The sequence below is a fragment of the Heliangelus exortis genome, chromosome 10 (assembly GCF_036169615.1).
Source record: "Heliangelus exortis chromosome 10, bHelExo1.hap1, whole genome shotgun sequence".
Classification (NCBI taxonomy): Eukaryota; Metazoa; Chordata; class Aves; order Apodiformes; family Trochilidae; genus Heliangelus; species Heliangelus exortis.
Genome location: NC_092431.1, coordinates 5987929 through 6001850, shown reverse-complemented (window position 1 = coordinate 6001850; position 13922 = coordinate 5987929). Strand labels below are relative to the sequence as shown.

General features: G+C 36.4%; 1 protein-coding gene across 1 annotated transcript in view; it reads right to left on the bottom strand.

Moving 5' to 3' along the window:
• UVSSA (UV stimulated scaffold protein A) overlaps positions 1 to 13922 on the bottom strand; it is a 48368-nt gene that overhangs the window by 25325 nt on the left and 9121 nt on the right. The window contains exon 7 of the mRNA XM_071753264.1: positions 1932 to 2043. Coding sequence (XP_071609365.1) covers positions 1932 to 2043 — 112 coding nt within the window. The remainder of the gene's footprint in view (positions 1 to 1931; positions 2044 to 13922) is intronic.

The window sequence follows — 13922 nt, the reverse complement described above, 5'->3', positions numbered from 1 at the left end:
AATTCAAATAGCAGTGAAATATTGTGTTAGTGTGATAAAAAGGGTTGTAAGACACTCTATTTTAAAAAAAAATTGTCCATGAGGAAGACAGGAGGAAAAGGAGAAAGGAAGGGAGGGAAGAGATGAGTACATTTCACTTCCAGTAAAAGTTGACAGGTAAAAACAAAGCTCCTTCTCTTCCATTGCCTCACTTTTTTGAACATCCCACAATTAGAACTTACTCGTTGATTAGTGCAAGACTGGGATAATTGGCATAGCCAGCATATACTGGTATGATTTTATCTAAATGTAACAGGTTTTTTTCCACAAATAAAAAATTAAAACCTGCCAGGTTCTTGAGTTTGCATCCTACAGCTCTTCACCACTGTTCTGTGTTCTTGTCTAACACACAAATCCTCTTCCCATTTCACTACACCACTGCTCCCTGTTCCACTGTCCAACCAAGAGTTGGGGAAGGCTAAAAGTAAATGCCTGCAGACTGCTTCAAGGAACACATAAGCTACAAGTTGTGCCAAACCACACTGCAGCTACCTGGGATCTAGTCTAACCTCAGTCCTCTATAGAGCTGCTGATTTCCACATTTTTTAAGGGCTTGAGGAATGGAGCCATGAACCTGCTTCAAACCAAACAGAACCAGCCAGTTGGACTTGCTGCAGGTCCTTAGGTGGGGAACACAGACATACAGATAATCAATAGAGGCCTTACTTTCCTGGGTACCCTGGTAGGTTAAGTCTAGATGAGATAAATGGACTGAAGCAGTAGCACTACTCCACATCTAGAGACATCCTTGAGCTGACCCCAGGCACTACAGGGTATCATTGTTGATCACCTTGCACTGTCTGTAACCAAATCTGATGGCAGGAGAATGTAAAAAGGTGACTTGAGCTACATCAGCTTGGGTTTGAACAGGTACATCCCCCTGTTTCAGCAAAAAGAAACATTTGGCCTCTAAAGGCTATAGCTGCAGCCTGACTTCTAGGATGGAAACTGGAGATGAGTTAAAAAAAGCACAAGCAGGATTGAGAAAGGTACAACACAGCCCCCATCTTACAGAAATGCTTATGGAGAAATGTAGGAGCAAGAAACTTATTCCAGTGCTCACAGTTTTTAACTTCTATGTGATGGCAGCTACCCTCTCCTTCTCCACAATGTCCTGAAATCTGAATCCTAAAAGACACAATGCTACACCAAGGCAAAGCTCCATCTTGTTAATAAACAAGATGTACAAAGCACAAGGAGTAACACCAGGGTTTAACTACTTGAGATTAAACTTTTCTCAGTAACTCACCCTTCAATTTCACAAAAGTACAATATAAGTATATATTTATTTTTTAAAATATCTTTAGAATGCATTAAAAGAAGGCAAGATCAAGACTGTATTTTGTCATCTGGTATGTGCCCAGTGGCTGTAACTCTGCACTTGAATGTTGAGCCCTGTTTAACATCCTGTGATAGCAACACCCAAAAACCCAAAAGCCTTCTTTTGGAGCAGTAAGTTGGCTGCTCTATGCAGGGAAGTGGCTGCACATCTCCAACTGCTATTAATGCAGATGATAGTACAAAACCTTATCCTATCTCAGACTGTTACCAATATTTCTAATATTCAGGCTCATTTACAGCTTGACTTTGCAATCCTTTCACTCCCATGTGTTTAGCACCCTTGTAAGCATGCACAGTGCTTTTTCTGGCTCCAAGCTACAGTGGAACATGATGGAATGAAATAAGCTTCTTGTCTCACTCACTCTTGCTCCTAGAAAGTATTTGTTTATCTAGAGCCAATCGCTGCTCCCATATCTATGTAATGACTTCCTCATAGCACTCAGAGATTACCCACACCACTGATCACTTTATTACTTCAGAATAGCTGTTTATTTACTTTAGTGCAGCAGTAACATGCAGGGATAAAGCTTGTCACAGCTGGGCAAACTCACCATATTCCTTACGCAGGTGGTCTGGAATGTGGGGCTCATAACCTTCCTTCTCAGGGACCTCCACAAAGTCATCTTCATCCTCCTCCTCATCGTCATCATCCAAGGCTTTCATCTACAGAGAGATTTTTGTTGTTTTCTTTTTCTTTTTTTTTTTTTTTTTTTAAATATAAAGATTGCTTTTAATATCCCTTCACATTGAAAATACTTCACAGACACCTTGACAGCCCTACTGAGACTGCTCTAGGTCAAAAGTATTTCCCTAATTATGTATTTAACCTTTAACTAAGATTAGGCCTTTGCTTAACATTTTATCTCTAAAGCCATACTCTATCCTAAGGGCTTCTTTAAACCCCTTTTTTATCCATTAGAACACATGCAGTTGGTGAAGTCTGAGGAAGTGTGAAGCTATAAAATAAAGCAAAAAAAAAAAAAAATCTTAAAATAAGATCAAGATTTTGGTTTAGTGAGCAAATTATAGGGTTCTCTCTTTTTCTTTGCTTGATTTTAGCCATTTAGCTGTGCCCAAATAGTCTGTGGCACATTAAATAGAATCAGAAATGGTTTAGGAGCTCAAAACCAGAGCAGACAAACAAGTAGCAAAGCTAAGACTCAAAGCATGAATATTCAGACCTGTATACTATAGTTTCACCGTGCTTCTTCACAACAACACCAAAATAATTTGATACATTCATTTCCCAACTAATTTGGTACATCCTAACCATTCATACCACTCTACTACACACATAACTAGGGTAAAGACCAACAAAATGGGATTTTTAACATGCTCTTGGTCTATATGGCAGTCTGAAACTGAGTATCTATAACAAGCTGAACAGTAAAAATGGAGTTCCCACCAACTAACCAGGAGAAGTCATTTACCTAAGTGGCCTCCTATGCAGCAATTCAGATAGCTACTATTGCACATGTGCCAGCAAGTCTCCACTTTTTTTTCTAAGCTTGCCCCATACCTGAAAATTCATTTTTCTTCTATATTACACATAAGCTAAAAGAATCTGTGCCACCTCTGACATGGGCAGTACTATGGGAACACTGAAGTAGCAAATGTCAGCTACCCTAAAAAGGCAGCAATGCTGGAGGTTTTATGCTTTATTTCCTTTGCCCACCTTGGGTATCACCTAATTCTTCAAAACAACATAATTAGCATTATTGCATGTTTGTCAGGCACTTTTACAGGTCTAGGAAATAATAGGGGTATCCACTAAAACCAGCCTAACCACATGCTATTGCTTTCTCTCAAGTTCACTGCAGCAAGCCAAAGCAAAAGATAAGGAATTGTATCATTTTTACTATTTTCAGTTCTCCTTTACTTCTCTTACTGCATCTGACTTAGGTTGATATTCATAGCAACTACTCATTGTAACAAGTACTGGAGGATACTGCAGGTTTTGCCTGCAGCAGAATTTTCCCAATTTAATTCACTACTCTAATCGTGTGTCACAGCTGAGTTCCTTTAAATCATACATATACTCTGAAACCAAAAAACCTAGAAACCAATCTTGGTTTATTGAATGTAGTTAAAATTTTAAATAAATAATAATTTTTAATGCAACTTTTTGATAAGTACTGCTTGTAAGCTGGACTGAACTACTTTCTAATAAAGCTAATTATTTTATATTCCTACCCATACTGATACACTTTAACATACAATGAACCAGTGGTAGAAGCTAGAAGTTAAGTTGTTCCCTTTGTTTAAAAAATTACTTCAATATAAGAAAGCTGCAGCTTTGGTAAACAAAGAAAATTACTCTCCTGACAGATTTACTACTGTGTTCTTACCAGAGAACACCCAATTAGCCTTCATTTTAAAATCAAGTCTTGGTATAATTGTGTTTGAAAGTGCCCTGCTGCCAAAGAGAACTAACAACAACAACAACAACAACATAATTTCTTCAGCCCAATTACCCCACCTAGAAATCTTCAGGCTATGCTGGAAGATCCTGCACCCTGGTTTACTTTTTGCCTTCCACTGCAATAGTTTATCTTCATCTGAAAGAAAGGAGCAATTCAGGCCCTACCTGGCATGGCCAAGGCAGACACATCCTGAACCTGACCTTCACAGAGGAAACCAAAATAAAGTTCTAATGCAAAGAAAGGGTCAAATATTCTATCACTGATGACAATCTCACAAAGGCACTAGACATGAAAGAAGAACATCTGTGTTAAACTACAACTGCTAGAAGACCTTCCCATTGGCCTTTAGAAAGAAAAACATCATCAGGTTTTACTGTCTGCCCAAAAGAAGAGGGTTAGAGACTGAAAAGAATTTAGTTTGTTTGTATTTTGGTTTCAAGGTTCTGTTGGTGGTGTCATCTCTTTTGTATCTGGTAGGGGCAATTTAATTAAGTTTGAAAGAACATCCACTCTTTATTTCTCTAGCTTGAATCAGGGCATTCTACTTGGCATACTCAGGTTCCATTTCACATTTAGCTACTAAAAAAGATTTCACCCACCTAAAACTTGTCATGGATGATCTCAGTCTAAACTTTGTGCCACTATGTAAAAGCTGACTAACTTTCACCTTATAAAACAGGGAAACTACACTCAGTGTGTTTCCAGTTTTTATTCTGAAGTAGTCTGTAAAAAATGAACAGCAACAGGTTTAAGGAACTGACAAATAATGTCAAACTAGTAAGAGAAAGAAAACTCAGTTCAGACTGATCATTTAACCTAAATATCCAGGTCATACTTAAAATATCAGTGGGTATAATACAAATGTGCAGAACATATCTCAGAGGACCAGAAAGAACCCAGAAGAGTACTATTTTAAATTTAAATTTCTCCTAATTTGTTCCCATGCTGTTGGAGGCACACAGCTCTCTGTACATTAGGATACCAAAATTAGGTGGGCTTCACTAATCTTCAACTTGAAAACTGCATTAGAAGCAACTTTGCTCTATTGCCTGCAAGCTCTGAAACTTGAAAGCACGTGAAAAGCCTGATGGAGAAAAGGCATAATCAGATGCAAATTCACTTTGTTTAGGTACAATCCATGAACTGTGCATTCAAGTGCTATAGAAAACATTAATCATAGGAAACTGTAATTTTTGTTATCAGTCTAACACTAATCAAAAGGGAAACCTGTCACTACCACTGACCTGTGAAACGTCCCAATTATACTCTTTGGAAATGACAGGAGCACTTAACTTCCTCACTGAGTAAATGACGACGATCAATCAAGTTTGAATAACAATGAGCCACGGAGCTGAAAATTATTTTTTGTATAGAATCTACCCAGGAATTTATGAAAGGTGAAAAGCAACCCAAGGTTTTAGGGGCATTATGGCTTTCAGCTAGTGCAGCACACATCAAACACTAAACAGAATTTATGTGTTTTAATTTTCTAAAAGGTAGATGTGGACTTGGTGCTACAATGCACAACATAGAATGCCAGATTTTAAATATGGGGGTCATTTTCATAAAATATTATGCTTATTGTTCACACCCTTGAATTTCCCTGGGGTCTTCTATTAAATTTAGATTACCTGCAAAAAAAATTAACTGTTTAGCTAACTATCAGGAATTAAGCCCCCTTTTCCCTTCAAACAGGCATGAAGTCTTTCTTTATTTTGAAGTAAACCTTAACAAGATAACTTCTTTATCTTCCTTAGAATACTAAAGTCATCATCAGTGGAACTTAAAGAAGTTGCACAGTTGCAGTTCTAACTCAATTCACCTCATTCCAGTGGGACCTCATCAGAACCATCCCATTCACGCTCTTTTGTTCCATTCCTTTTCAACAGAAAGGAGAGCTCATGGGCAACATCGTTAGTCAGAAAAGTATTTTTTTTTAATTCCACTTTTCAAACCAAGAAAGCTCCAAAGCAAGCCCTACAGATGCAGTATGAAAGTTCAACCACCTACTCTGTCTGCTATTCCAAAAGGTAAAGTTTTTCAGTCAATTAAAGAAACTGACCCAACAAGCCAAAAAAATCAACGATTAAATAAGAAGAAATATTTGAGTGGCAGAAGTAGTAAATTATAATCTTTAAGAAATGAGTGGTTAAGTACTTGCAAACAAGATGAACAAGACAATGATACAAACAAGCAGTATGCCACATCTGAGGGGAAGTAAAGTATAAGCTGAAGTGATGAATTCTACAACAAAGTTTTTCTTGTAATGTACAGAATTAAGTGTTTTTAAGATAAGTAGTCACACAAGTGCTGATTTCTAAGTAACCTGTCAAAGAACTTGGAAAGAATGCCCCATTTTCAAATCCATTGGAATTAAGTGATACAAGGAAAGTCACCAACACAGTTCCAGTCTTTACAAAAAAAGCAGGGGAATCACCCAACCACCTTCCTCTGTCACTGGGGGATGCCCACCTGAAGGGAGAGGAGACTCCCAGACACCAGAGACCATCAGCACCATCACTGCTCCTCAAGTTGCATGGGGAAGGTAATTTTTCCATGGGGAAGGTAAATTTTCTCACTCAGTGCTAATCTGCTCCATAATGCTGACATTTATTTATTTATTCAGTTACCCAAATGAATCATGCATTGCAAAACTATGTGCTGGAGGGAGGTTTAACATGGCTGTATTTTCTAAGTATCTCACTGTGAGAGGAAACAGAATTTAGTTAGACAGTTTCCAAATTCTTTGACTGAACTTACTTGCATATGAGAATACAGGGTTTTTTTTTAAAAAAAAAAATGAGGGGACAGAAAATATGCACGTATTACTTTCACTTAATCAGACTTAGAATGTCTTCTCTATTCTCTTAATTTTAATGCAAAACTTCAAATAGTTCTTTTTTCAGCTACACAACAATAATCAAACATTTTACTCCTTAACTGATTAAAGAATTTGAAAAAACCCAGATGTTTCCATTATCAGTCTCCATCTTACTAAAAATACTCAAAACGAATACTGCCAAAAGAAATGCAATTGTATCTTTTACTTTGGATTCAACACTCTGAGAGCCTCCAGCTGCCAATGTAGCTCAGTGCAACCACTGCCCCAGTTAAATGCCTTGCTCATCCATCCCAACTAGTAATATATACTAAAAAAACCCTTCCACCCACCACTCAACACGTGGGAAGATGTGAAGAAAAGCTTTTGGTCCTGTTCCCAGTTATATACAAATTGACTGCTACATTCTCTTAAGAGGATTTAAAAACCTGAGCCTCAGCAATCATAATTAAAGCAAGCAATAAAATGACTGAAATACACAATGCAATCAGTTTACAGGACTAGATGTACAGCATTCACTAATTCTTTTAGAAAAAGGAGGAAGAGATAGCACACTAAGTCGTATCTACTTACTAAAACACCACTTGAAAACTACAGCTGGGACCATTAAATAAATTTTGCATGGTCTAATTAACTTGGTTTGTAATCTCAATTACTTTTCACCCAAGAAATCACTTTTGTTCAGTTTTATGCGTGTCTATTTCCCTTTTTAAAAAAAAATGATGTAAGGCATCCTCAGACAAGTGAACTCTAAACTTCATTTGTCTTTCAGCAGGCTTGATGGCTATGCATTTAAAAACCCATTCTATCTTATAAACTAAAAATTAAATGTACTCAGCTGTGATGGTCGTCATTGCATCTGCTATTTATATGCTAATACCCTCACTGGAAGATCTTGCAAATTATTCCACCATGCCAATATCTCATGTGCATCTACTCAAAGCCAACTAACTATTTTTTCTAGAGGCAGAAGATTTTAGTTAGGGAACCAGAATAAAATTTATAGTCATAGAACCCAGTTAAAGGGGCAACCCTAAGCAAATACACTTTTTATTTGGCTGCAACACAAAATGTTCTGAAATGAAATTTGAGGCTATTCTGCCTAAGCAAACACTGACTGGGTAGAAATAATTTCTTCAGTGCCAGTAATAGAATCTGAGTAATCAAACAGTGCATCTTACACATAACAACTTTTAGAAATTCCTCTTTTTCTATCTTTTTATATTATCCAACACAGAATGTAAAGGGAATAAATGCTGGCATTGTGGCAGATTTCAGGATCATGCAACACAAGGAAGAAACAAAGTACTAAAAGAGCTGTATTTATAGGGACCTCCCCACACACACTCCCTCCCCTTTGCTCCATGATTTGAGCATAAATTCAACCCTAGATGACTGCAAAATAGATACATGGTTCAGGCAAATCACATTTTATGTTTATCAGTAAAAGTATCACTGTTCATTCTATTTGCACTTCCTCAACAGCACACAGGCTACTCAGCCAGGCTGATTTTTATTTAGAAATGCATGTTTCACACTACTTTGTAATTTCCAGAAATTAGTAAAAAAACCTTAAAATCTCCAGCCTGACAGCCTAGGTACAATGTTGGAGAACCAGAGTACCTTGCTCCAAACTGCTTTAGCTTTATAAACAACCCAATGAGCCAGAATATTTAAAGCAATGTACAAGAGCCATAGTCTACAAGTATTGTCATAGCCCTGGAGGTTCAAGCTTGAGGTTTACTCAAGACTTGTGCCAAAGCCCTCCCCATCCCACTCAGTGATAAACAGCTTGGATATGTACATTGGGAGGTCAGGAGTGGTGAGGTGCAGTGCACAAAAATTGTTCTGTCACTTGCTACTGCATCTCTGGACCACAGCAGGCTTAAGATCCCAGATATGCTTGGGAGGGATTTTAATTAAAAGAAAAAAAAAAAAATCAACAAAAATTTACTCAAACCAATAGGTCTTAAGGAATAATACAGTTCAAAAAAAACCCCCTGGATCTTAATGAATTATTGCTTAGAAGAAATTAATATGTCCAACACACATGCAGTTACAGTTTCAAAGAAGACAGCAAATAAAAGTGGTCTGGAAAATGCTATCTTGGGAAGGCCAGTTTACTACTTCTATAGCAGTAACCACTCAAGATATATCCTCAGATGTATTTTCATACCTCACTTCTTGGATGCATAAATAATCTTAAGCCTTAAGAAAGTAGATTAAAAAAGCAAAGTTCTCTTACATAGCCCAAATTTTTCATAAATTCCCTCAATCAGGGGAGGTGTAACAGTTTTATTTAATCCAAGTCTAACTATGCCTTTCTTTTCCATGCATCTCAAAGAGCTATAATAGAAGTCTGCTACCCTTCATCATTAAAGCTAATAAAGTTCCCCAACATAAAAAAACCCAACAATACTCCAACAAGATTCATGATGACCACTTCTATTTGATACCTATATTTAATTTGTTTTATCAAAAGTGACTGTAGTGCTGGTCCCTTAAATGTCTTGGTGTAATATTTATATAAAACTAAAGGTTACATCTTCCTTTAAGAGGTACAGGAATGATTCTCTCCTGTGGAGTTACTGTACACACTTCAGGCACTACATTTTGTATACAACAAAAAAAAATGTATTTTAAGAGTAGTCTCTGACATGTTTTTTTCAGCCAGTTTTTCACTCATGTTGGGAAATGACCTAATCATATCCCATCAATTTGAACCCACTGATTAAAGTAAAAATTGAACTTCATAATTGGATCTGCATTACCCAAGTTTATTCAGTTACTGAAAGGGACATTCACACAATCCCAGCTTAATGCTGGTACAGAAATTGTCTTCTCTGGATTAGGTTCCACTCAGTTCAGGACCTCACTGCAACAGGAGCTCTATTGCTGCTGCATGGGAGGCACTGGGAATGAATCATCAAGGGAGAAAAATAGAGACAGGACTCTCCAGTTGGATTGCTGCTGGTGTTTTAGGTCATCTTTAAGCCAACAATACAGTTACTACTGAAATATAAATTGCTTCTCTGTGCAGGTTCCACAAGTGGCACAGCAGCAACCTGTACAAAAAACCTGCCTGTTTGGGAACTGTGTAACACACTAAGAAATACCTGGTAGAACTTCATGTTTTGGGAATTGTAGAATGAAGTAAATAATTTTAACAAAAGAAGAGGCAAGCGTGAAATAGTGTTGCACACATTACCTGTGTCTTGAAAACCAAAGTTGGTTTCTTCTTAACTCATGAATAACCAGTAAGGAAACTCTGCAAAGTGCCTACTCAGTTTTCCATTCATCTTAACACAAAAAGAAAGGTTTGCAGGTCAGAATTTGCTGTGATAAAGCCTGCAAAGCTACAAGCCAGGTGTGAAATCACATTCACAGTCCATGCTCAGACAGCAGTGCCCAGAGATCCCAAGTTGTTTTCTAGTCCTATAAGCTGAAGGAAAACCCTCATTTTTATGACTAAAGAAAGAAGCTGTCACATAGCCACTCTAAAGGCTACAAGAGTTACCCTGAACAGTCACCATGCTCCAATCACCCCCCTCTTCTTTCAGGACTAACTGTTCTCTACACACTATTTTCTGCACACCAATTCAGATGAAATTGTTTAAAGCCATTAAGGCTGTAGTGAGGTTCAGGCCTGGCTACATCCATTCATGGACCAAAAAGGTGCTTTATGGTCTGATAACTCAAAGGTCAACCAGAAATACCTCTCTCCTTTCCCATCCAGAGAGAAGCCTTTAGGTTTTCTAGGACTTTTCATCTAGTCCAAGTTACTTATGAGATGAACAGTATTCCTATGACCCCCTGAAAATATTTTAGGCAGCATTTTGAATTATTTAATCCCTTTATGATTCATAGGCCATGTTTCATGTTTATGTTTCATAGGCCAAGCTAAGTTTTAGAGCTGAAGGAGGAAAAAAATCTCATTATTAGCCATATTTTTATTATAATTTAGGAAATGTGCTTTTCATCTAAATATGAAGAGATTCCCATTAGCACTCATTCATGCAAAAAAGTCCTACTGCATTTGATGGATCACCATCTATCACTATGACCAGATCAAAACCATGCTACTGAAACTTTGCATCCACCACCAATGTATATATGACCCTGTCATCAGACAGTCTGCACACACATACACTGCAAAATCAGCAACTACATTGCAGCTTACTTCAGTGTTCACATTTATGATTGAACCTAAGCCACACATTTATCAAAAATTATTTCAGATTCTGTGATTTTAACAGAGAAATAGATATATCAATTAAGAAAAGCTAATTTATTAGAGGCAACAGGTCAACAAAATAACTATGCAAGACACACATTGCCTTACATATATTCCTGATTGTGGATTTTAGGCACAAAGATATAATTAGATGTGAATATATTTACTTTAGTACTACTGCATTAAATGAATTTAAATGTGTCTGTGTGTGCCAAGTCTGAAAATTTTCTTCCTTTGCCATATCTATAAATATGCATTTAGCAAAGCAACTTTACTGAACCTCACAAATACATTTAATTCACTTCAGTATATTGCTTCCCCTTGCAAGGTAGGATGGATAAAAGCAGGAAGCAAATTTATATCCACTGCTCAGAGAGTACACACTGCTCAGTATTCATAGATGAATCAAGGGAGATGACCCTTCAGCCTGAAAAACTTAAATACTTAACATAAGGGTTAACTTGATGATAGAGACATCCTACTTTATTTTACACTCTATTAGAAGAGCTCCAAATTGCATTGTGTGACCTGTGAATCAGAGAGGGATCAGAGGTCGTCACAGTGACAACTTCAGGAATTCATGGCCAGATCTGCATAACAAGATATTTTTAATAACTTTGTAACAGCAGCAGGCTGCATACAAAGTGCAGAGCATAAAATACACCCTGGCAAGGTTCAGCTCTAGAAGGAAAAACAAAGCCCAGAACATTACAGGAGTATTGTTTTCAGGTTACTCGTACAGTGTTTTGCTTTATATCAGTCCTACATCCTGGTAAGACTTAAAAATCCCCCAAAAATCTTTTAGCTGAAAATTAATTACAAAAGAGACATTTCATACATAGAAATAATTTTCATATGACAGTTAAAATGTGGAAGGAGGGAAAAGGAAACATAAACATCTGTATGACTTATTTATATTTTGTATTTATTTTTAGAGTTATGGGTGACCTGTTTGTAAAAATAAATATTAGCAAGATCAAAACCCCCCAACATTTAAAATGTTTCCCGAGCTACTACTTTGACCACAAAAACATTATTAAACTTTATTTATTCTGAACATGTTACATGCTAATGATGTATGCAATCTGATAAAGGACATCTTCAGGTGTAATGCTGATTTAAATGCCAAATATTTCTCTTAAATTTTTGAAAACATACTAACAATCAACATCAAGTTACTATCCTTACCTCAATACTAAGCACTGTTTTTCAAAGGGAAATTTTGTTAAGAGCTAGGGGGTTTATTTTGTGCAATTTAAAAGCGTCATCTGGGGAAAAAAAACTTTTTGAAAGTCATCTCCCCTGCTTATTGGTCTGAATACGTTTTAGCAGATGTTCATGCATGGTAAGGAATCACTAAAGACAGTAAATTAACCCTCAAAAACAACTAAAATTAAGAAAAGAGGAAAAAGAAGAGTATGTCAATAAAAAGAAGCTGTTACAGAAAACAACAGTCAGTTGGACTGGATTCTTTATGGCTATGAAAAGAAGCAGAATGAGAAAACAATACAGCCTTAGCTTGTAATCTAAAATTTAAATGTGACTTTTTTTTAAAGTAGGCACCAACTTAAATAAAAAATAGACCTAAAAAAAGCTGATCATAGAGCTACATGTTTACTAGAAATAGTAGAAATAATTCATTAGAATTGATAAAACACCAAGCTGTAGTTGAAGATACGGAGGGGAAAAAAAAAATAAATCAGTAATAGTCTTGCAGCCAAGTAATTGCTTAGCTTAATTTATTGTATATTAAAATTTTAATCTTTATATGTACTGAAATATTTTACGACTAAATTATGACCAGTGAATATTTGACTTGTAAATATAACTTGTAACAAATTTCTGATATTATTCTTTCAGAAAAAAAATCAACTTGCCTTTCAGTAAGGTTTGGGGATCAGATCAGGTTCTGGACAACACAAGGACAGCCTTCTCCAAATCTAATTATTAATGGCATTATTGAATTCAACCAGATGTTTCACATGGATAAAACTAAGTACATGAATAAATCAAGATCCAAGCGCACGCTTAGATTTGACAGAAGATAAGGAAAGGTGAAACAAAAAGTAATGAGGACAGTTAATGAAAAACTATATATCCCCTGTTGTTAATATAACCTGAAATTAAAAATTCAAGATGTCACAGGCCTGTTAAACAATCACTCTGCTGACAGAAAAATGAGTGGGATGTTTCTCACACCCCATTGCTTCTATCTGACCAAGTTTTAACCAACCTAAATACTAAACCTTCTATTGCTTCCCAAAGGTATTTAAATAAGAGACAAATATACTCTCAGCATAGAAAACATAGATAATTAACTGCATTTCTATTAATAATGTTAGAACTTTAAACATTAGCTTAATGGATAATCCTTTATGGTAATGATGTAAGTGAAAGGTAGTGTGGTGTGATTTAAAACACTGTACACACTCACCCTCTCATAACTCATAAAATTGCAAGATTATTTGCATCTGGCAAATAATCTATTTGCATCTATTTAGTATTTGAAAAAAAGAAAAAAGACACGAACAAATAAAACTATTCCTATCCAGGAAAAGAAATATTTTTAAATGAACATATCAGCCATAAGCACGTTATTCCTACAAAAAAATTAAACCTCTGGAAACAGGATTTTCTATTTAAACACCAATCCCAGCCAATAAATACAATGGTAATTCTAGAATAATTCATCTATATAGAGTCAAGAATTAACTCGAAGTGTCTATGGTTGTTGCTGCTGGTGTAAATTTACCTGGAAACACAGACTGAGATGATGGTTGGTTTTGGTTAAAGGTGGCATACAGAAAAATGTGGAGCATGCAGTATGCACTCCCTCTGCTGGGCACTAAGATTATCCTGACCAGGCATTCAGAGAAAAAAAAAGGGATCTGTCCATGCATCCAGGTACTGTCAGAATAAAAACCCTTTACAGCTTCTGCCTCTTTTCCCCAGATTTAGCTAAAAGTCAGTTTCATGGAAAAATGGATTTCAAAACTTTTGTTTATCCTCTCAAAAAACATTTTCCATCAGAAATACATTTCCCTAT